Raw genomic sequence first — 23540 nt, 5'->3', positions numbered from 1 at the left:
AGAAGAGTGGTATTGTTCTTGCTGGGTAGCAAATTGTGACTCATGAGTTTTCCTCTGCACCATTGTCAGCTGTGGGATGGTGAAGATAGGCATAACTGTAGTGGTTTTATGATTGGTTGTCAATGGCACACTTTGGGAGTGCGCAACAGAAGTTTCAGCTATAGTCATACAATTGGGATAAAGGTTGAACCTAAATGGATAGAATTGATCAGACGATGAAACTAGAGTGGTAGTAGTCGAGATAGGTGTAAACTCTAGGACATCATGAGAAAGGGGTGGTCCTTGACCATTAGCCCATGCTTGACACATTTCAGACATTTGTTGTTTCAGCCTTTGGACCTCCTCGTTCAATTCAGATTCCGACTCCACAATCTCCCTCGAGGGGTCGACAACTCCTATATCCAAGTCTTTGCTAGCTATGGCTTCCTTACTTTTTGACCTTGTGTCGTATGGACAAATCACCAAAGTACCACAAACTAACCACCCTCTGTTATAATGAAAGTAACAAAGAGGAGCAAAATAAAGCCAACATGTGAGCGTTAGGACATTTATCAGATAGAAATATCACATTGCGTGAAATGCCCCTAGCAACAATTAAGGCTCTAGAATGACTTCGAGGGTCACAAGGTCATTTGGCATCATCGCAATTTTGTTCATTTTAATTTTATCTTTTCTAATACTTCTTGGCTCGCTCATTTTCCTTCCTCTCTTTTCTTTTTAATCGTCATTCTTTTCTTTCCTCTCATTTCTCACATCCCACAACTTTTCCTTCTTTTTTTTCTTTTTTGATAATGATTCGATCGAACCCTATGTAGGTTGCCTACGTATCATGCCCCCCCATGAATCAGATCAAGCGTAGTTCTGGAAAAAGTGATTGACAAATAAACTAAAAATAAAAATCTTTTTGAATTTTTCATTTATATTTTTTTTGGTTTTTCAAATACAAAACAGGAAGTACTATAACAAAAGACTCGACAATCTTAACTAGACTAACAGACTCGATACTACTGTACAAGACTAAAACTTAAAAGACAACATAAGATAGATTAAAAAATAAAAAGTTTCCTCAAGCAGCTCATGCATGCAATGATCTTGACTAGAATGGTCCTGGGATATTTGTCATGCTCAAACTCTATCAAATTGATCCATACCTGAATGAGAAAAATAAGATCAAATGAGTTAGTGACTCAATACACATGTGATGCCACGACACCTTCTATTGGACACATGCAAGACATGATTAAGGCTATTTTTGAAAATTTACCTACGTGGCCAAGAGTGGCAAGAAGTGCAAACTCAACAACGACGACCTCAAAGACATGGAAATACCTCTAAGTCTTATATGGATTCGACTCCCAATAATCTTGGCCCAAAATCAATTTGCAGAAATGACCCATTTTGCAAAAACGACCGATATGGCCAAAAGTGGCTAAAGATGCAAACTTGAAAAGAACGGACCTTAAAATAATATGACACCTAGTTGCGGACTCAAGATCCTAAGACATGAGCTATTGAACCATTTTTTGCGAAAATGGTCCCATTTTGCAAGAATGGCCGATATGACCGAAAGTGGCTAGAAATGCAAGATTTAGCTAAGACCCCGCAAAATCAAGAACCTTAGACACTAGGAAGATTGGACCCTATGTGAGTTGCCTACGTATCACGCCTCGAAAAACAAGAATCAGGTTTGCGTAGTTCGGGAAGACGAGACATGGGAGAAAGCCTTTTTAAAAAAATGCAACTAATTTGGAAAAATAATTTTTTTGTCTTTTTGAGAAATGATGGAAAATGTAAAATCTTTTTGGATTTTCTTTTTCCCCTTTTTATGAATTTTTTGGAAAATGATAAAAGATGTAAAATCTTTTTGGATTTGTTTTTTTTATTTATAATTTTTAGGAAAATGATGGAAAAGTGTAAAATCTTTTTGGATTTTCTTTTTCATTTTTTTTGAATCGAATTTTTGAAAAATTATGAAAGAAAAATGCGAGTGGGGCTTACTTGCTTCATTTTATACTTCACCCTCAAATATCGTTGGTCCGCCAAATGACCCTTTTACCCCTAAAGAAATGCAGCATGTAGCACATAAGGATGATTAAATATCTTTTTGGGCCATAAGCCCATTTTGACATAATTGGATAGGCCTCCTACAACGGGACACGGTGCGTGGGACCGAACCATGATAGGTTTAAATGATATGATGCACATAAGCATGACCTAAAGACTGTCCTACGTTTGGGGTTCACTAAACAAGGCAATTCGGGGCGGCACATGGTCGATGACGGCTGTTCTAGCTGTCCACCCACTCCACGCTCCCACGACACACCCCTAAAGACACGGGTGACTCACAAAAAGGCCGTGTACGCTCAAATATACTCCGTAAGACTTGTTGCAGAAAGAGAACTCGGGGTTATGCAAATGATGACAGTTATAAAGCACTAAACTCATAAAGCAAAAACTGTAAACACATAAACAAATAGCAAATAATAACAATATAAAATAATAAAAGTCAAGTAAAGCTAATAAAAAATCATAAAAACCTCAACCAAATATTCTAAAAGCCAACAGGATCGTAGTATCAGCTCGAACCTACAAGCTCCCCAGCAGAGTCGCCAGAGATCTCACACCCTTTTTTTACCAAACTTCACTAAACCCTCTTAAATAAATAAAAGAATTTGTAAAGCTTGAAAAGGGGTTTTAATTAAAAAGTAACAAAATTATGTTTAAAAGGAAATAACTCAGAGTCGCCACCTGACATTGATTTAGGTGTGTCAGGTCACCGTTTTAAAAAATAATTTTTCCTTTAAAACACTTTGGACTCCAAAACTAAGTCCGCACCAGAGATTTGGGTAAGGGGGTTCATTTGACTCGGGGAGAAGGTGTTAGGCACTCCCCGAGTCCCGTAACTAGTACGGTTGCGTACATGATCAAGTTGACTTTTAAAATATTCGAATTGAGGTAATAAACACAGAAATGAGAAAATTAACACATAAGAGGCGCAAGGTCGTCCCCACCTAATAAAGAAAAATAAAACAAGAATAAAACACTACAAGTTCCACTTTTAGCCTCCAATATACAGAATACTACGGGGCATTCCCCGGAATAAAATATATACAAATACTTCGGGGCATTCCCCGGATAAATTTAACTAAAGGAACGACCTCTCACCTCAAAACTAACAAAAATCCTAAAGTTTGCCTACCCAGGTGTTGACGGCCTAAGCATGCTCCTACTCGAAATAATGAAATAAGAATAAATAGCAACACAATTTATCATGGATTTCAAATTTTCTTCAAATCTTATTAACGGTATTATGGCTTATTGCTTCCTGGAAGCCCAAATTTCTTTATGTCAATTTGTTTTAGCTCAACCCCATGGTCATTTATCTCATAACAAGATTGTATTCATGTCAGTTTAAAATTAAGCAATTAAAATCCAAAACATTCACCAAAAACAAAGAAGAAGTTGAGCCACAGTAATAAAAAAACAAAGGAGCAGCCAACTGAATATTAATCTAAAAAACAAACCATCAGAATTATACCACAACAAAAGAACATATGAAAATGACGAGAATAAGAGAATAGAGAAAGAATTGGACCTTAAATAGAGTGTTGCCAATTAATGAGAGTTTCTAACTATACAACTTCTGTTTGGACGCAAATTGCTACAGCAAGCGAAACAATTGAAGCCTGAACCACGGACGCCAAACGGACCTCAAACCGGAAACAATGAACAACGATCTCAAACGAGAAATCTCAACGGAAAACTCGAAAACCGGCAACGGAGAGAATTTAAAAGCGAGTTTGTTGGTGGCTGGATTTTACAGGTGGTTTTCAGGGTAAAGGCAAAAGTGTTGTGGTGTTCAGTTGTTTGTCTTTGAAAATGGAATAAGTCTCTGTTTTTTGGGGAGATGAAGGGAATAGAGTTTTGTGTGGCATTTAGGTGATTCACACGGTGGAGATGCTGTTAAGAGATTGTGGTTATGGGTCTTTGTTCATGGTGAAAAGGAATTGGAATCAGCTATGGTAATTTTTGGAAAGAATTAGGGGTGGCGACAGGTAGATGGAGAAGCTGCAGCGCTCAGGATTTTTCTCGTCTCCTTATCCGTGTTTTCTGTGCCTAACCCTCTCAATTTTTATTTTTGTGATTCAGCCTCCACTCTGTTTTTCGCTCCTTTTCTCTGTGAAAGACCAAAATACCCCTATTCCTAAGTGATTATCTTGGATAAGAAGAAAGAAAAATCCAACCAAACCGTGTGGGCCCCCTTCTGATTTCTGTTGCTGTATACCTGACTTTTTGTGAATGTGTATGTGTTGTGTATATTTTGTTTTGTGCAGAGCAAAAGAAAATGAGTGGGCCTAGTTGGTGGACTAATTTTCCTTCTCTTTCTTGCTTTTTGCTTTTGTAATTTTTCGGTCTTTCCTTTCTGTTATCTCTCTTTTTTTCTCTTTCTTTTCTTGTTTTCTAAAGATAATTCAAAGTAACAAATATTATATACTACTAAATTAAAATAGCAAACAAAAATTCCAAGTGCTTCAAAATAATAGGAAATATTAAAAGAAAAATATAGTAACATATTAAAGAAATTCAACTACTACTAAATATTTATTAAATCTCATGAATTGAATTTTCTACTAAGATTATATAAGAATATTTTTGTAAAACTTTTCTTTTCTATACATTGTAAAATAAAATGAAAGTAACTAAATAAAATATCAATAATCTAAAATAAAGAAAATATTTTTTGTAGTTTGTTTTAGTTTTTTTAAGATAAAATAAGGCAGAGAAGTTTAAAAATAGTCAAAATAGCAATATTAAACCTAAAATAAATATATAAACGCTAAAATATGTAAAATCTCAGGGAGGGTCAAAAATTACATGTCTACAACTATTAAATTTTAATTTGTGTTTTTTTTCTCAATGATTTGCAATAAATTAATTTTTTTATTTTTGTATTAAGGCTTCATCCCAGCCCGTCACAGAGGCCATTTTATGCGATGATGAGGACACCACGGATGCTTATATTCAAGAGCCCGACGAGACCATGGTAAGAAAATATTTTTGACTTAACACGTACATTACTAATATTGTCGTATATTCCCACTATTTCGTTCACAAACAATGAAGATGGTGCAACTTTTCTTTGTAGTATTTCTTCTGACAGGGTTCATCAATCCATACCTCAAAATCGCAAACAGGTTCGTCGGGAACCATATAAAACTTGTTCATACACGCCAGTAGCGACGTCCAACTTCTTCCCAACAATCGTGCATCATGCATTTTTTGCCGCACTCGCACCTTGGGACATAAAGGGGTTCAGACATTTGTTAAAGCGTAAAGAAAAACCTTACTTTTATGTAAATATTTGCTATTGGTTATTGTTAAGCACAGAAAATAACTAGAATGCGTCCATTATTTATAGGCAAGACAACACACAAAACGTAGTATTATACCGCGCTATACATATTCAATTTTTCTGAAACGAAATAGCATTTGCACAGTTGGTTCAGCTTTTCAGACCGACAAGACAATACATAAAACGTAGTATTGTACCACACTATACATATTCAATTTTTCTGACATGAAACAGCTTTTGCGCAGTTGATCAGCTTTTCAGACCGACAAAACAACACACAAAATGTAGTATTGTACCGCGCTATACATATTCAATTTTTCTGAAACGAAATAGCTTTTGCGCAGTCGGTCAGCTTTTCAGACCGACAAGATAATACACAAAATGTAGTATTGTACCGCGCTATACATATTCAATTTTTCTGAAACGAAACAACAATGTCTTGATTTATCCTTTATTATCTTTTATTTTCATGTATGTTGCTTTAGTTATGGTTGTTGTGCTTTTATCTCTTCGAATATTATGTTATGAAATTTCAATCTTCAAATTGGTCTTCTTTACTAACACCAATAAGTTGAATGTTGGAACTACCATATCATCATCCCAATTCAAAAGCTTATGTTAAAAAATAAGATGTAACAAGACTGTGGAACATAATTTTATTTGATAGATATTCCAATATAAACAAGTACAGACACTTATTACAAAAAATATTACGAAAATAAAACACTAGGTGTATCCTTAATAGTTGGATACATTCGACGAACTTGCACTAGGAGCTGGATTACCACCACCACCCACACCAGCTGAAGGACAATTACGACAATCATGTCTTATTTGCGAGCATATGCCACATTTACGCGCATAAACGGTATCACCAACATCCATTTAGTTCTGTATACGCGTTCTCTTTTGCACTTGTAGCTTGCACAAATAGTCCTTATTACACAACATTTTAAATGATTCTGGCGGCCAATAATGCTCAGCACCCAATGACTGCAACTGCCCACTATATGTGTTTACGTATGCAGCAACACAGTATTCCCTATCAATATAGTTGGTTGCCCCTAAATCAACTTGTTGAAAGCACTTCATGGCATGTGCGCATGACATGTGATAAATAGTCCATTTCCCACATGAACACAACCTGCTGGCTTCATTCACGGTATGTAGATTATTCCCCCGGTATCCGCGGATAGCGGTGCGAACTTCAAAAACACACGGGTCGTGATCGTACTGTAAATATGAATGTCAATGTGCTCGCCTCCTGTATTTCTCAAATCTTCTCATCGGTATTGGCATAAATTGAACGCCCCTGTCCATCAATTATGATGCAGCTCTATGCCTTTCAACAAACCTTTCCACAATCTGTTTGAATGTCATTCGGACCATGGCAGTGACAGAAAATCCACGTGCAGACTTCAATAAGTGGTTGAATGACTCCGACATATTTATAGTCAGGGCTCCCCATCGTCTGCCACCATCAACATGCAATGTCCACTTGTGAAGCTCATGTCCCATCATCCAAGTATAGGCTCGTGGATCTAACTGCCAGATCGCTTCCATGAGCCTCATGAATTTGCATTGCTGGTACTCAGTTGCAGCCATCCACATTAAATCATGCAAGGCCTTGTCGTGATATTTCTTCTGAAAATTGGCCTTCAGGTGCCTCACACAGTAACGGTGGTATGCATAGGGTTCCTTCCATTCAGGCAAATACCATATAGAACTTAAAATACCACAATGCTGATCAGATATTAGACAAATACCTGAATGATGCTTGACAGCGTGCTGCTTCAAGTGGTTCAAAAAAAGTGTCCACGTCTCTTCACTTTCTTTGGCACAAATGCAAAAGCTAGTGGAAATACTTGTTTATTGGCATCTACTGCAGCTACGATCAAAAGCTTAATATCATACTTTCCATAGACATGAGTACCATTTATGGAAATTACCGGACGACAATGCATAAAATCATCAATTGCTGGTTTAAATGACCAGAAAACATAGTTGACAATATATTTCGGTCTTCCCGGACTCTGCTCATGCCTCCATTCAACAAAAGTCCCGGGGTTAAAGTGTTTCAGTGCGGCCATGTACCTGGGTAGAGATGAAAATGACTTATCCTAGTCATCATAAATAATTTCAAAAGCACGTTTGCGCTCGAGATATGCCTTTCTTTTGTTTATAGTACACCCATATTCCTGGTGGACGACTGTAATACACTCTTTGATCTTGAACTTAATGGACACTTCCAAGTATGGAATCAAGACAAGAGAAATCAAGTCTACATCCAAGTTGAAGTGATTCTCATTGAATGTGTCCATTTCACATATGTAGGTGCTAATATATTTACCCACTTTCCACAATCCTGATTTCTTCTTGCTCGCATGAAACATCCACTTACAACCCATAAAGTCTCTACGACATACAACCTTGTATACCTCCAGAGTTGACTCCCTTACCGTCATTTGACAACATTCTCTTACGCTGTAGATTTTTACAACCCTGATTAGGCGAGCTTGATCGGGAAAATACATGCCCATTGCTAGCACCGTTGGTCTAGACTCATCCCACATTGCTGACCAAAATTTGTCAGCATCCCTTGTGAGGGCATCCACATCCGGCATACTTGGAAAATTATCAAGGTAGGGAATATTCCGCTCATGAAACAGCACGTGGGACTCGTATACTCTTGGTCTAACGGGAGGTGGAGGAGCATGCTCCCTCGTCAGCTCAAGTTCGACATTCACTTCCTCCTCATATCACCCTCATCAGGGAAGGGTGTGGGCATCTCCATACCCATCGGCATTGTTGTCATAATCACTATCATCTTCCTGACTCTATGCATCTACCAAATCCCGAGTCAATACGTCGTCTACAGGCAACTGTGTGAGGTCAGGAACATCAAGTTGCTCGTTTTTACTGCACAAAAAGAACAAAATGATAAGCTACTCAAAATGATAAATACTTTACATATAGCTATATTACTTCACTTACAAGTCGTACTGTGTTGACATTCCATGATGGGCATTTTTTTGTTGGTGATGACTCCCGGATGGACCACCGTGATCCAACATGCCAGAACTACGCATATTCCAACTCGGAGCAGTGTCATAACTTGTAAAATTCATATCCGGATGGTACCCCCTGTGAAAAATATGAGTGTTAATACAAATCCAATTCAACATAAAATAAACATCGCTAAAGCGTAGAAAAATTGTAAGTTTACCAGTCGTCTTGTGGATTATGTAAAGTCGAAAAACTATTTCCTCGTTGCTCATTCGTCAGTGGTGATAAGTTTAAATCAAGGCAAACTCTTTCATCATGAATCTGTCCGGCAAAAACTGCTCCAGAATAACCACCCGATGACCGAGGGTTATCCCTACTTTGCGCAATCTCATTATTGCCAACATCTTCAACCTTGACGTACATTTCCAATAATTTTATTACAATAAATTCCCTGTATTCATCTGAAATCCGCAAAAAATCTCTAAGAGTTTCATCATCTTCGATGTTAAACTCAGAATAATAAGCAAACCCCTGCAGAGTCATAGAATATGAAAATCTACCGGTTACTTTAAGGTTTATCGAACGTTCTCTCACACTCATTTTTTATGTAATAACGATACCAATTTATCGTACTCCATTGTAAGCGGCAATTTAACATGACACCATGGAGATGAACTATACCTCACAGAGTTATTCTCCATTACAACCTCACCCTCCCCCTCCCAATATAATGAAACCCTTATTATTGGCTCTTCAGATATTATAAAAAATGCTTGATAACAAGAAGAAAAGTTTGAACGGAAGTTTCAAGGTAAGTTTTGAATGGATTTTCATAAAATCCTAACGCCTTTAAATAAGGCAAGTCCTAGCTCGGAGGGGCAGAATTTTTTGATGTAAAATGCGGTATAATACCGCGCTTTATATATTTGAATTATTGTTATGTCAGTTAACCACAGGACACTTATTGGTGGGCCCAAAAAGAAGTAAAACGCGATATTATACCGCGTTATATGTAAAATGTCGTATTATACTATGCTTTACTTTAACGGCTAAAACTTTGTTAAAGTAAAACGCGGTATAATACAGCGTTTTATATATAAAAGTAACTTTTTTACACTGTAGAATCGTGTTTTGAGTCCAAAATATTGGCATTTAGGTTTCGGACTCGCCTCCTTCACATGTTTTTTTCTTTTTTTGTGGGCCAGTACATATTTTTTGTTAAGAAACTTAACTCAACGTAATAATATAAAACAAGAAAATAGACAAGAATATAGGGAGCAAGAGATGAGAGATTCTTATTTATTCCATGTATTCAAGTGTGTAAAATGTGATACCCAAACCCTCTATTTATAGGATGACATTGAGGTATACAAAGAGATATCATAAACATGGTATTAACTATTGAGATCATGGAGGAGGTTATAGAGTTATGAGAGTTACAACCATAATGGTGAAGAATAGTGGAAGGTTAATGGAGAAGAGTAGTGAGAGTAACTTCTTTAGGAGTTGTAGATATCCGCTACAAAATATAATATTTCATAATACTCCCCCTTGGATGTCTATAAATAATGTGACTCATTAAAACCTTACTAGAAAAAAAATCCAGTGGAAAAAAATCCTAGCTAAGGAAAAAGAGTACACATATATTATAATACGCAGTACTTGTTGCCTCATTAAAAACCTTGCCAGGAAAACCAGTGGGATAATACCTTAGCTAAGGGAAAAAGAGTACAACACGTATGTGCCTCCCCCTGATGAAAACATCACTTTATTTCTAGGAGACAAAAAATTCCAAGCTTATATAACAACTTCTCTAATCTTGAGACCGACAATGCCTTGGTGAATTATTCCGTCAAATTATCACTTGAATGAATTTCTCGAACATCTATTTCATCATTCTGTTGACGATTGTGACTGACAAATAACTTTGATGAAATATAGAATTTATTCCGTCTCCTTTAATATATCCTTCTTTCAATTGAGATAAGCAAATATCAGTGTCTTCACTATTATTGAAATTTTCTCTTCAAAGAAAAGTCCCACATCTATAGTGTGTTGAATCATTTGCTTTATCAGTTGCTAGTATATTGTCATGACTTGAATAATTATCAACAATTGACTGCCTTGTGAAATAATAATATGGTAGTACTCTCACGTACAAATAAATTGTCGGACGAACGAACTTCAGAAAATGCCTGCATTTGCATAACCAACAAAACATTGACAATATTTGTTAGAATAAACAAATCTATGTCAAGGATTCCTTTTGCAATATAATACTAATAGTATTCCAATATCTTCATATAGGAATAAAACTATATATCGCTAGTATATTGTTATACTTATATATATATAGCATCAACTGCAATAGACACAAAAATAAATCATGTATGCCTTGATTGCTCTAATCCACATAACGATTTGTTGAAGTTTTATTTAATAAATTTCGTGAAACCTTGATATGCTTCAGAATAATTTAAATCCTTCACAGATTTTTATTATATGCATATCAAATATATTGTCAAACCAAAACCTGAAATGACTGCATCTACCACAAGAGAACATGTTTTCATATAATCAATGCTAGGATATTTACAAATCTTCTTATGTCACAAGCCGTCTTTATGTCTATCGACATTTTTTTATTTAACCTTTTGCACAAGAACACATTTATACCTCAACTAGCTTTATACTTTTAGGTTTTAGGACTATCCGTCCAACTTCACATTTTTCATGTGAAGTCAATTTTCATTGCGTACTTTTCATTTGACCAATCATTTATCTGTCTAAATTTCATGACAGATTTGAGCTCAAGATCCTCGTCAATATTAATAAAATTGACCTCTATGTTATATCAACAATATCATCGACGATCATTTTATATCAGTTCCATCATCAATCAACAAAGACATAACTTATCGAGATCTCAATAGTTTCAGGTACCTGAGCCTCTCCTATGAGATCTTATAAAGTATTATGTCATAGTGCTCTTATAGAGCACTTGCCTCATTAGTATGACCATCTTTAACATTTGCTCCTCTCCTTCTTCAAGGAGTTTTATCTTTGAAACCGATTAGTCTATTACGCTTCATGCATTCCATAGACTACGTCCATTATGAACTTTATTCTATTTGGAGCATTAGCAGCTGAAATATAACATTTATCTTTTGGGTCAGCAAATGCGTCTGCCAATATTTTGCAAATGAATTATCACTTGAACTTTAAGTTCACATTTTCTTGTATGAGGATTTAGGTGCACTCATAATAATTCATTCCATGTATTACTTTTTCGGCTGCCCATTTTCTCCCCCTAATGTTGGGATCACCAACACATATCCTCAACCTTCTTTGGGGACATATCTTTATGTATTGTGGTGAAAAAATTAAATCGTATAGCACATCCATCTCTTTAGATGGAAATTATTTGGTTCTTGACCCTGAACCAATTGTGATAGGGAGAATTTATCATAAGTTGTTGGCTAGATACGTACAAGTGCTGTTGTATATTAAATAATATACCTCATACCAAATTTCTATCTGGGAGTTTTATTCTCATAACCAATGGTTTAGCTTAATTGGAGGCATACAGTTTCTGCTAAACCAACTTGTATTTTAACCAGCATTATGAAGATAAATTATCATAATTTTTTATTCTAGAACTGTGCTCTAATAATTTGAGCAAGCAACCTTGCAAAAGCCAAATTGCAAGTTGATAACAAATGCACATGTGACCATAGAATAGATGCATCTATTAAAATCATATAATAGTAAACGGTCCACATGGCAGGTGATTGGACCCATACATATATATCATCTTTTATTTGTTCCAGATATCAAGGGATTCACTCCCAACCTTAACTGGTATATCATGAGAATAAGTAGCACAAGGGAATTTTTCAAGAATCTCTATTTCTTCAATATATGCTAATGTGAATTCTCAAGTAATTTTTGCATCATAATTGAACCGGGATGACCAATCGGTCATGTGCGAGTTTGAGCATTAGCGGAGCGGTGCGGGTTTGAGAGTTTGCGGTTGCGAGGTGGGTTCAAATTTTAAATTAAAAAAATCACGCGGGGCAAGGCGGGTCGCGGGTTGGGGATTTAATTTTTGGGAACTTACACAAATGTCCCAAATAAATCTCAACTTACCAACCTCTAGCCATTAGTCATAGACTTAATAAAACTAGCCAACAAAAATTGAAAAACCAAATAATAGGGTTCTTTCTCTCAAAGAATCACATGCAAAAATCACCTTCCATATTTTTAAGCGTGATTAGCAACACTAGATACAAGACGGAAAGAAAATTTCATGGATGAGGTACCAGATAAGGTGATGAAATATAAAAATATATACAATATTCCAAAAATCTAAACAGAAAAGGAACTTTTTCAATGGGTATAGTTGAAATTCATTAAAAATATAGAGATAAGTCAATATACAAAATTTGAGGAAGATTGGAGGTGATTTGGACTGATTTTGTATCAAAATTCGTAATTAAATCGAGTTCAAAAAAGTCTTCTGCGACACATGTATCAAACATGTATCACGCATGTATCTCACACACAGGTATACATGGATATACATGTGATACATAATTGATACAAATATGATATATATGTGATACACAAATGATACACAGTGTGATACACATATCATTTTTTTCATGTTCAGTTTTTACTTCGAATTTTCAATTCAAACCACCTCAAAACTTCACCAAATCATCCCAAAACCGAGATTCAAGCTCCTTAAGTTGTGTCTAATCTATTCTAATAGCACCCAATCAAAACAAAGCAAAAAATTGATATTTTTTTTGCTACAAATAGCTAATTGGCTAATTTGTCTAATATTAGTAATCTTTTATCAATTGACTAATTTTTGTAATGAGCTACTTATAAATGGACATAGCTAGTAATTTCCCTTTTAATTTTTTGAACCGAATGATCTCCACAACCCAAAATACACTGTCATCAATTCATGTGTCTAGATACAATGAATGATCTGGCTTTTGAAATTGTTAGAAGTTTTGAAAGTAAACAGAATTAAAATGAACTCTTAACTGTTATGGAGTTTTAAAAATCTTTACTTTTTTTTTTTTTTTTCATCTTTTAGTATTACTCCATCTCATTTTTGTTTGCTGGTGGAATTCAATTTAAATTCCTATGGAAAAAAATTCGTCTTTTATTTTTTGAATCACTTATAATTATTACCATATATAATAGCACTACTCCTTGCTATTTAATTGCTGAAAAAATTTGAAGCCTTATATGGCTTGAGAGACAAATAAATAGTGAACCTTCGTTTGAAATATATAAATGGAAAATTTAGCTTGTAAAATGCGATCTATTTTTCTTGTCACAATCATCTTTTAAAAGGTTATTTTTAATAAAAAATTTTGCGGGGCGTGTGGAGGGTGAGATTCAAAACATAATATATAGAGGTAAAAAATAAATTTTGCTTTCTATATACCGTATAATTTTTCGGCGAAAGAGATTCGGATAAATACCCTTCCGCCCCCTAAATCCGTCCCTAGGCAGGACGGTTCAGACAGAACCCGCCCCGCCTACCATTCCTATTTCCCCTTAAGTTTTATGCAAAATCAAACTATATGGAACCGAATGGAGCAGTTCATATAACAAATTCTTAAAAAATGAAAAAATGTTATGAAATATTATATTTTGTAGTGGATGTCTATAACTCCTAACGAAGTTACTCCCACTACTCTACTCCATTAACCTCCTACTATTGTTCACCATTATGGTTGTAACTCCCATAACTCTATAACTTCTGTAGACACTGAAATTTTAACAGATCAAGATAAATCCTAAATTCAAAACAACTCTTGAAATATTAGGAGTCTATTAGGGTTACTTGGTGGCTACTCCACCTAAACCTTAACTCGTGCCTATAAATAAGGCTACATATGTCCTTCAAAGAGGATCTCAAAAGTCCCATAAATTCTCGGGATATTCACAAAGGGAGCAAGGTATAAAATAATGTCGTGATCAATAAATGTTCTTCTTGATAATCAAATACTTTAAGAAGAATATCCATACAATGATCGACTTTCATGGAGATTAAATAATCCAGAGAGGTCCGTATCATCCTATGTTCGAGAATACGCTGATCCAGCCCTCGAATAACAGAAAACAATTCGGAGGAAGAATCAAGGGATAAACAGAGTTGTAACCCGCAATGTTTATCAATAAAATCACTTTATTCTTTTATAGTTGCAGTTTATTTTTCGTATGTTGAAAACTAGTTGTAAACAAATTGGCACGTTCAGTGGACCAATTCTGCCCATTCATCTTTTTCTCCTATAAATTGGAAACTACAAGATTCAAAATCAACTATCGTGATGGCCTTCAGAAAGAGCAATGGTGTTCTAAGTAAGGACGTTATTGTAGCCACATCTGCTGATCTCTATTATGTTGGCCCGATCACTCGACGCATGTTCAAGACCAGTTGCTTGGATGGATCCGAAGAATTTACTTTCTTGGATATTGCAAAAAAGAGCAAATCTCATATGATGACTTTATATTTGGGGGCAACATACTTTGTTCCCTATTCAAGTGATTGCTCGTCAAAGCCACAATATCGCAAGAAGGATGCGCTGAGTGGTTTCGCTACAATACTATAAGGATTAACGAACAAATTAATCCAACCAGCAAAGTTTGAAACTGCAAAAGGAAGAATCTTGAAGTAGTATTTACTGGCGGACAAATAGCGACATTCAGCAATATTCAAATCCAAAGGAAGCCTGAGTTCACAACTATATCGCATGCCAAAGCAAAGCAAACAAGGCCCCTTAATTAGATTGTTTAAGGCGATCGGACTTTTCAATGGAAAAAAGTTCTTGAAGTACAAAAGGGACTTCTTGTTTGATTGGAATTTCTTTTAAATGGTAAAAGTTCATCAGAAGCCAAAGATTTGAGACGTGCAAGTCAAGGAGAGGCTTCATGCATTAGTCTCCCGTGACTTTGGTATATTGACTTTTAAATGGACTCTAAATTCCTAATTTAGGAAAAGTAGACTTGATCTACAAAGAATTGGCTTATATTTTTCAATAAATGTATCCTTGTACGATGGCTTTGATTACATGCTTTGCTGGAACGGTTGCCCAAAGAATTTAAGTTCTTTATTTAAAGGCGAGAAAAAAAGTATCACTTCAAGTCTCGTCTTTGAGGTCCGGCAAGTTTTCCCTCGACAAACCTTGAAGTAGGGGGGCATTTATAGACATTAAAATTTTATCCGATTTAGGCTGGGCCTCTACAAGACAAGCCGAGTCCATGGTCTTCAAGCCCAAAAAGTCCGTTAGGGTTGCTTGGAGGCTACTCTACCCTAACCCTAAATCAAAGCTATAAAAATGGTCACATATTCCATTTGAAGAGGCATCTCAAAAAAATATGGAGATCATCTCAGCAATTCCATAAACTCTCGGAATATGCACAAAGAGATCAAATATGACATCTCCGAAATTTCATAAAACTCTTGAAATATTCATTAAGAGATCAAAGACATGTCAAATATGTCTTGTTCAAAGTTTTAGTAGCATTCAAGATCCAAATGGAGTGTTGCTACATGCTTCTTGAAAATCAAATACATCAAGGAGATGCATATTATCCTACGTTCGAGAAATATGCCGCTAAGGCCCTCGAATTACGGATAACAAATCGGAGTTAAGAATCAAGGGAGAAACAGAATTGTACCCGCACCATTTTATCAATAAAATTATGTTTCTTCATATTTATATTGTGGTTGCAATTTATTTTTGTATCACATATAATTTGTTGCAAACAACTCGAGATGAAGCGATCAAATGAAGCTGGGAAAACAACTCTGTTTGCAACAAATTATATGTGATACAAAAATAAATTGCAACCACAATATAAATATAAAGAAACATAATTTTATTGATAAAATAATGCGGGTACAATTCTGCTTCTCCCTTGATTCTTAACTCCGATTTTTTATCCGTAATTTGAGGGCCTTAGCAGCATAATTCTCGAACGTAGGGTAATAAATAGGAGTTAAGAATCAAGAGAAAAATAGAATTGTACCCGCATTATTTTATCAATAAAATTATGTTTCTTCATATTTATATTGTGGTTGAAATTTATTTTTGTATCACATATAATTTGTTGCAAACAAATTGGCATGCCAGTGGGTCAAGTCCTGCCCTTCATCTCTTCCTCCTGCAAATCGAAAACTACAAGTTTCAAGATTATCTGTTGTGATGGTCGGGTACTTCAAGTCTCGTCTTCAAGTATCAACAAACCTACATCTCGACAAACCTTGAAGATGCGTCAAAAGAAAACACAAGTATAAGGAAAAGATTGCTTGTCAAAATATTTCAAATTCAGTGAGACTTGAACCTAAGATATTTGTGAGAATATAGCTCTTAAATTTCGATTGATGGCAAGTAAGACATCTTCCGATCTCGAGGCTTCCATACCAAGATACAAAAGTTTTGGTGAAGTCGTGCAATCTGAAATCGTCAGCGTGTCAGAGTTTTACGTTGACTTTGAAATATTATCTAAAACTATCCTTAAGGTATTAAATTTTGTATTTTGGATATGATTTAAATTTGGAAGGTTGGTTTCTGAAAAATCAAATGGTTCGTAATTTCGACCTTTATACGCCAAGATATGAATTGTTTTTGTGAGGCTGCGCAAATCTGGAATTGATAGCATGGTGTAATATAAAGTTGATTTCAAAATATTATCTGAGACGATTCTGAAGTTGTTTGATTGATAATTTTGGATATGTTCTAATTCTTGAAGTCTAGTTTTCAACAAATTAAACGGTTTGTAATTTCGACGTTCCTATACCAATATATGAATTTTTGGTGAGACTACACAAATCTAAAATTGATAGCGTGGTGCAATATAAAGTTGATTTCAAAATATTATCTGGGATGATGCTGAAGTTGTATGATTTAGAATTTTGGATATGTTCTAGATCTTGAAGTCTAATTTTCAATAAATCAAACAGTTCGTAATTTCGATATTCCTACACCAAGATATGTAGTTTTTGGTGAGACTGCGCAAATCTGGAATTGACAGCATGGTGCAATATAAAGTTGGTTTCAAAATATTATTTTAAAGAAAGCCAAATTTTGTTACGTAAACGTCAACGCATCATGCTAAGCAAGCAACTATTGGTAATAATAAAAAAAGGGGGTAAACATCAATAAAAATGTGCAATGTAAAGTAAAATAGGTGGAGTTTTCAGTTTCAAGGATGCTCGCTAGTTAACTAAATGCAAGGAAAAAAAAGAGGCAAATAAAATACTCTATATAGGCTAATCTAAACACAACTTGTAATTGACTAAGTCCTTAAGGGTGTCCTCCAAGTGCTATTTCTTCATCTCCACATCGGCCAAGTCATCAGCAGTTGTCAAGGAAACATCAGAACATCTACGGTACTCAGCTTCAGCAGATGAGACTTTAGATTCAATCTCTTCAACCTCTTTCTTGGCAATAACTCGAAGATCTCTTAACTGTTTCACCTTCTCCTTGGCCTCTTTGAGAGACTGACTGGTGGCAGACAATTTCTCGACCTTCTCCCCTTTCTCAATCAAGACAAGATCAAGATGTTCCTTGGCATTTAAAAATGACTCAAATTTTTCAACATCTACAACCTTGTCAGAAAGAGCTGATTGTGCTTGGTCATATGAAGTGGCAAGCTCGAACAAAGACGTCAATGGGTCTTTTAGAGGGGAAATATCCACACCCTTTCCGTCCATCTCCTCGAGAATTACTTGGATCACGAATTGAAGAGAAGAAGCATTATCTGTGGTAGCATCCTTGAGTTTGGCCTGAATTTTAGCCCTGACATTCGAAATGTAATCCTTGCGAAGAGTCAAGACAACCTTTCTTCCATCAAAGATAGACATTGTTGGTGCTGATTGTTGATGAAAATTAGGCCCCAATTTTGCTCCAAGACTAGGAATGGAAGTCGCCTCTAGGTCTGACTTAGGTATTGGAAGTGATTTCCTTGAATCTGGCTCCGCCACGGATTCACTACTACCTTGTGGCTTGCTCTGGTGTGATGCCATTGAAATTGAACACCTTTTGACGCCCCGCACCCACAACGCCACATTGTCAATCCTACGGGAAAATAAATTTTTATTATAAAATAAATGAACTGTAAGACAAAATACATAGCTAGAGAATCTTGGGGAGAGATATTATTTCTCTTACAATTAATGTACAAAATGAATCGATTTAGCTTCCTATTTATAAAAGAAGGAAGCTGTAGTAAGGCTTCAGGAAGCTGTTTGTAAGTTATCTGCATAAGGTACTTTCAGGCTGCTAGCTTCAGCAAGCTGCTGCAAGACTTTTCTCGAGGTGCTTACATGAGCTACTTAAAAGATGTATGCATAAGCTACTTGCAAGCTCTTGATTGATTGCAAGCTTTTTTCATGAAGCTGAAGGAGTAACAATGGACATTATCCACAATATAATGTAGGCATAACACTTTTGAAATTTATAATATTAAACATATCATAATATTTGTATGGTTGTAAAGCTTCTCATCAAGGTTAAAATAAAAAGTTTAAAGTTAAATGTGTCACATAAACAAGATAAGATGGAGTATAAAATGAAATGGGGGGAATTTAATCGTTAAAAAGGTTTATAATGTCAACATATTTTATTAATATATTTCGTGTGTCCCAGCTTATGTGACGTACTTTTCTTTTTAATTATCCCAAAACGAAAGATAACTTTTTGTATTTAGAAATAATATACTAGCTTAAATTTTTCCATTTTAGTCTCAACTTACACAAATATATGTAACTTACTATTTTAGACAATAAATTTCAAAAATTATTATTTTTCTTAAACTTTGTGTCTAGTGAAACAATAACAACAATAACCCAGTATAATCCCATTTAGTGGGGTCTGGGGAGGATAGTGTGTACGCAGACCTTACCCCTACCCTAGGGTAGAGAGGCTGTTTCCAAATAGACCATCGGCATCCTTCCCTCCAAGAACTTCCTATCTTGCTCTTGGGGAGACTCGAACTCGCAACCTCTTGATTGGAAGTGGAGGTTTCTTACCATCAGAGCAACCCCACTTGAAAGAATGGGAGAGAATATTTGAAAGAATGTGCGACCATACACTAATGACAACCAAATTGAATGTGAGACTGTCTAAAGTTTACTTTACCCTTTTACCCTCTTTTACATTTCACACTTTTAATGCAAAACTGCCTAACTTTTATTTTACTCTCTTACTCCCTTTGTTCACATATCACACCAATGACAAACCAAATTGAATGCGGTACTGTCTAAATTTTACTTCATCCAAACTAATGACAAGCAAATTGAATGCGAGATTAAGGAACAGCTTAGTCCAACTTGTTGAAGGAACTAATTATGATTCCAAAGTCTTGATCATAAGTTCAATTGGTTTCTTTGACCCATGTTATGATTGTGTTATATTTTCTAGAGTGCTATATGCTTTATTTGTAAAGTCGTTCTTTTTTCAATATCTTGATGCTTGAATTTATCAGAAGTGTGCTCCTTTTGAGAAGAATATTTCCTTAATGTTTGGACCACTTAATTCTCTTGTTTGTTAAGCTCGTAAAAGTTAGGAGTACGTATATTTTATGCTTACGCGAAAAACTTCATGAATCCACGTGCTAATATTTTATACATGATTTTTAGAGGGAAATTTTCGTTCCCGTACCATATAGAAAACTATATTATTAAAAATGTTCATATTTTGCAAATTACCCGCCCTGCTAACAGTTTTTCTACAAAATATAAACAAATCATTAAAAACAGAATCCTGTTAGCTGTACAATTCCTTTAATAGGCACGCGAATGTTGGGATATTAAAGATTCTTCCAGATTTTATCAAACGCAAATCTCGCTATTAAATTTCGCCCATTTCTCTCCAAAATTCACTACTCTGTTTTTAGGACAATACTCTGTTTCACTGATTTTTCTGATTTCACAATTCAAAAGTGACTAAATTGGTTATAATTCTTCTGTAACAACCGCAATTATGTCGAAAATCTCAATTATGCTTCAACTGAATGGGAATTAGGATAGCTATGGTAGATATAGAGACTTTCAGGTCGATGGAATTGTAGTCGACGAGGATGCGAGTTATAGCCTATTGAATTCTATAATAGCAGAGCATCTAATGATAGATACATCCAAAAAATAATAGAAATCAAATACATTATCAACGAACATTGTCCTCCAATGGAAATTAGGAACGATATGGGTGTTCGTGTATACATGGAGACGAAAAAGGAAAACAAAAGCTTAGGAACATATTCGTTATGTATAACAATACGTTATTTCAATTTGGAATTGAGTATCATCAATTCGAACACAGTTGCAGGTTTGTTCAGTTACATTACTATCGAATTTTGGTTGTATATTACTGATCTACAATTTATCTACAATATTTCTACAAAAAAAACTACATGTCAAAGTCTATATATATTAGTATTGAATTTCATTCTATCTACAATATTTCTACAATAAAATTACATATCATTTTTAACTCAATATGAAATACAAAATTTCAATATTTCTACAAATTAACTACAAAATATCTACAAAAAATAGTTCATAATAGTATTTAGCTTTATTTTATTGCAGGTTCATCTGGAACATTGAAGTAAATTGATATTCCAACATCTCTGGCGATAGCGAAATATGAAAGTATAATAATAACAGAAAGTACACCAAGTGTTATTGAAGTAGGCCAAGTATACCATGACAAGCAAACAATTGCAAGTGCAATGAAGCACTATTCAGTCATGAACATATTCCAATTTAGGGTGAAAAGATCTAGTGCTAGAAGGTAGGAATATTGCACTTGCAATTCTTTTTTATTTTATAGTTTATTTGTAAATTTTTTACTTCTTCAGTTTTTTTTGGTGATATTGTTAAACAAAATTGTAGATAGTTTGTAGTTGTTTTGTATATAAATTATTGAATATGATCTTTTTATACTACAACTGTTTTTTTATCTACATTTTTTATACCGGTGTTTAAATTATTTTTATTTTGTAGCTACTGGTTGGTATGTGTTGGTGAAAATTGTACATGGCACTTCAAGGCAACTAGCATAAATGATTTTGCAATGTTCAAGGTTAGAAATTTCAACAGCTTGCACACATGCTTTTTGATGGACAATACATTCATACAACGCAAACCTACTGTCATGGTAGTTGGTAGCATGGTTATTCCAAAATATGCTAATCCTAAGATAATTTATACACCAAAAGACATACAAGCTGATATGTTATCTGAACACGGCATGAACTTAACGTACATGCAAGCTTGGAGAGCAAAGGAAAAAGCTTTGGAGTTTTTGAGAGGTCATCCTGCTGACTCCTACAACAAATTGCCTAGTTATTTGTATATTCTAGAGAAGACTTATTCGGGGTCTGTAGTTAAATTGAAGAAGACGGACGATGACTGCTTCATGTATGTATTTGTTGCGATTTGTACGTCAATTAGTGGTTGGGAATATTGTAGGCCAGTTGTAGTAGTTGATGGGACCTTCTTAAAGTCAGCATACACGGGAATAATGCTAACATCTAGTACAATAGATGCATCAGGTATTGAAGTTTTATTGTAGACATATTGTAGAAATATTGTAGCTTGTCTGTTTTTTGTAGTACTTGTAGATTTATTGTAGATATATTGTATAAAAGTTGTAGTTTGTATGTATATGTCTTTTCCTGGAGCCAATTAATTGTTTTTTGCCATATAATGTAGGTACCATATTACCATTGGTATATGTTGTTGTTGATTCAGAAAATGACGCATCATGGAAGTGGTTTTTTGAGCAATTCAAACATGCATATGGTGAAAGACCAAATATATGTGTTGTTTCGGATCAGAATGAGAGTATCTTGAAGGAAACATCTATTGTTTATCCCGGCATGCCACATTATTCTTGCATATGGCATATTTGGACAAATATAAGGGCAAAGTTCAAGAAGGGACATCTAAAGTTAAGCGAATTGTACTTTGCCACGGCACGGTCATACACGCTTGATGAATTTAATGAAAGGATGTCAAAGATTGAAGAGATTGACCCGCGTGTTAAAGTATACTTATACAATATTGGCTATCATAGATGGTCTCGAGTACATGCTACGGTGAACAGGACTTGGACTATGACATCAAACATTGCAGAGTCGTTGAATGCTGTAACAAAAGATGCAAGAGACCTGCCGATAGTAGAACTATTAGAGTATATGAGGACTCTTCTTGAATGTTGGACTAATGAAAAGTTATTGAAAACAAAGGGTACATTCACATACCTTAGGTTTAAATTCAACAAAGAGTTGGATGACAACAGAACATTGTCGCACAAACTTAGAGTAAGATCTGATCATTTATTGCATCAGAATTAATTATTAAAAGAGAATATAGATACTTTGTAGATATTTTGTATTTAATCGTATATGAATTGTTTTTTGTTTGTAATGTAATTGTAGGTGAGGGCTTCAACAGACTACCTCTATACAATACTATATGGAGTGAATCGCTATATTGTTTGTCTTGAAAACAAGAGATGTAGTTGTGGGTAATTTCAGCTTGATGAACTTCCTTGTCCACATGTTTTGGCTGCTTTAAGACACAGGGATAAGTCTTATGAACAATATTGTTCTCCTTATTACACAAGGGAGAACCTCTTGCATACTTATGAAATACCTCAAAAACAAAGATACAAAACATATGATGAAGTAAATTTGAAGAAGTACAAGATTTCATGTGGCAACTGCGGAGTAAAAGGGCATAACAAAAGATCTTGCAAGAATTCTCCCAAAAAGAAATAAAATTTTATGTAGTAAACTGAATTTTTCATAAAAATTGTTGCTGAGTTCATGAGAATTATATTTGATGTGTAATTATTGAGGCACCTTCAACTCTTAATGTGGTTAGTTTGACATTGTTTTGTTTAATTAGTATTTTGTATTGATTTAATACTTTCATAGCTTGATTGGTTTGTGAATGATTTGTATATATGTAGTACTCAGTTGTTTTATTATCTCCAGCACCCATCAATAGTTGTTAATGATCCCTACAATTTATCTACAGAAAAACTACAAAATAACTACATAATCTGGAGTTGATAGAGTAACTACATAATAATTAAGTTGAAAAGGAGTTAACCAGTAACAATAATTAGATCAAGTA

At 34.9% G+C, this 23540-nt stretch overlaps 1 protein-coding gene and 1 long non-coding RNA gene across 2 annotated transcripts; one reads left to right on the top strand and one right to left on the bottom strand.

Annotated features, from left to right (window-relative positions):
- Nucleotides 1-887: 887 nt before the first annotated feature.
- LOC142170764 (uncharacterized) lies at nt 888-4105 on the bottom strand. Its single transcript, XR_012700266.1, has 2 exons — nt 3596-4105; nt 888-1151 (listed from the first exon to the last, which is right to left on the bottom strand). It is a non-coding gene; the product is annotated as an uncharacterized LOC142170764 (long non-coding RNA).
- Nucleotides 4106-21549: 17444 nt separating this feature from the next.
- Nucleotides 21550-22930, top strand: LOC107759881 (protein FAR1-RELATED SEQUENCE 3-like). Its single transcript, XM_016577889.1, has 3 exons — nt 21550-21949; nt 22110-22720; nt 22838-22930. Exons 1-3 carry the CDS (start codon nt 21550-21552, stop codon nt 22928-22930), a joined length of 1104 nt encoding a protein of 367 aa, XP_016433375.1.
- Nucleotides 22931-23540: the final 610 nt, after the last annotated feature.

The sequence above is a fragment of the Nicotiana tabacum genome, chromosome 16 (genome assembly GCF_000715075.1).
Source record: "Nicotiana tabacum cultivar K326 chromosome 16, ASM71507v2, whole genome shotgun sequence".
NCBI classification, from domain to species: Eukaryota; Viridiplantae; Streptophyta; class Magnoliopsida; order Solanales; family Solanaceae; genus Nicotiana; species Nicotiana tabacum.
This window is presented reverse-complemented; position numbering and strand designations above follow the sequence as displayed.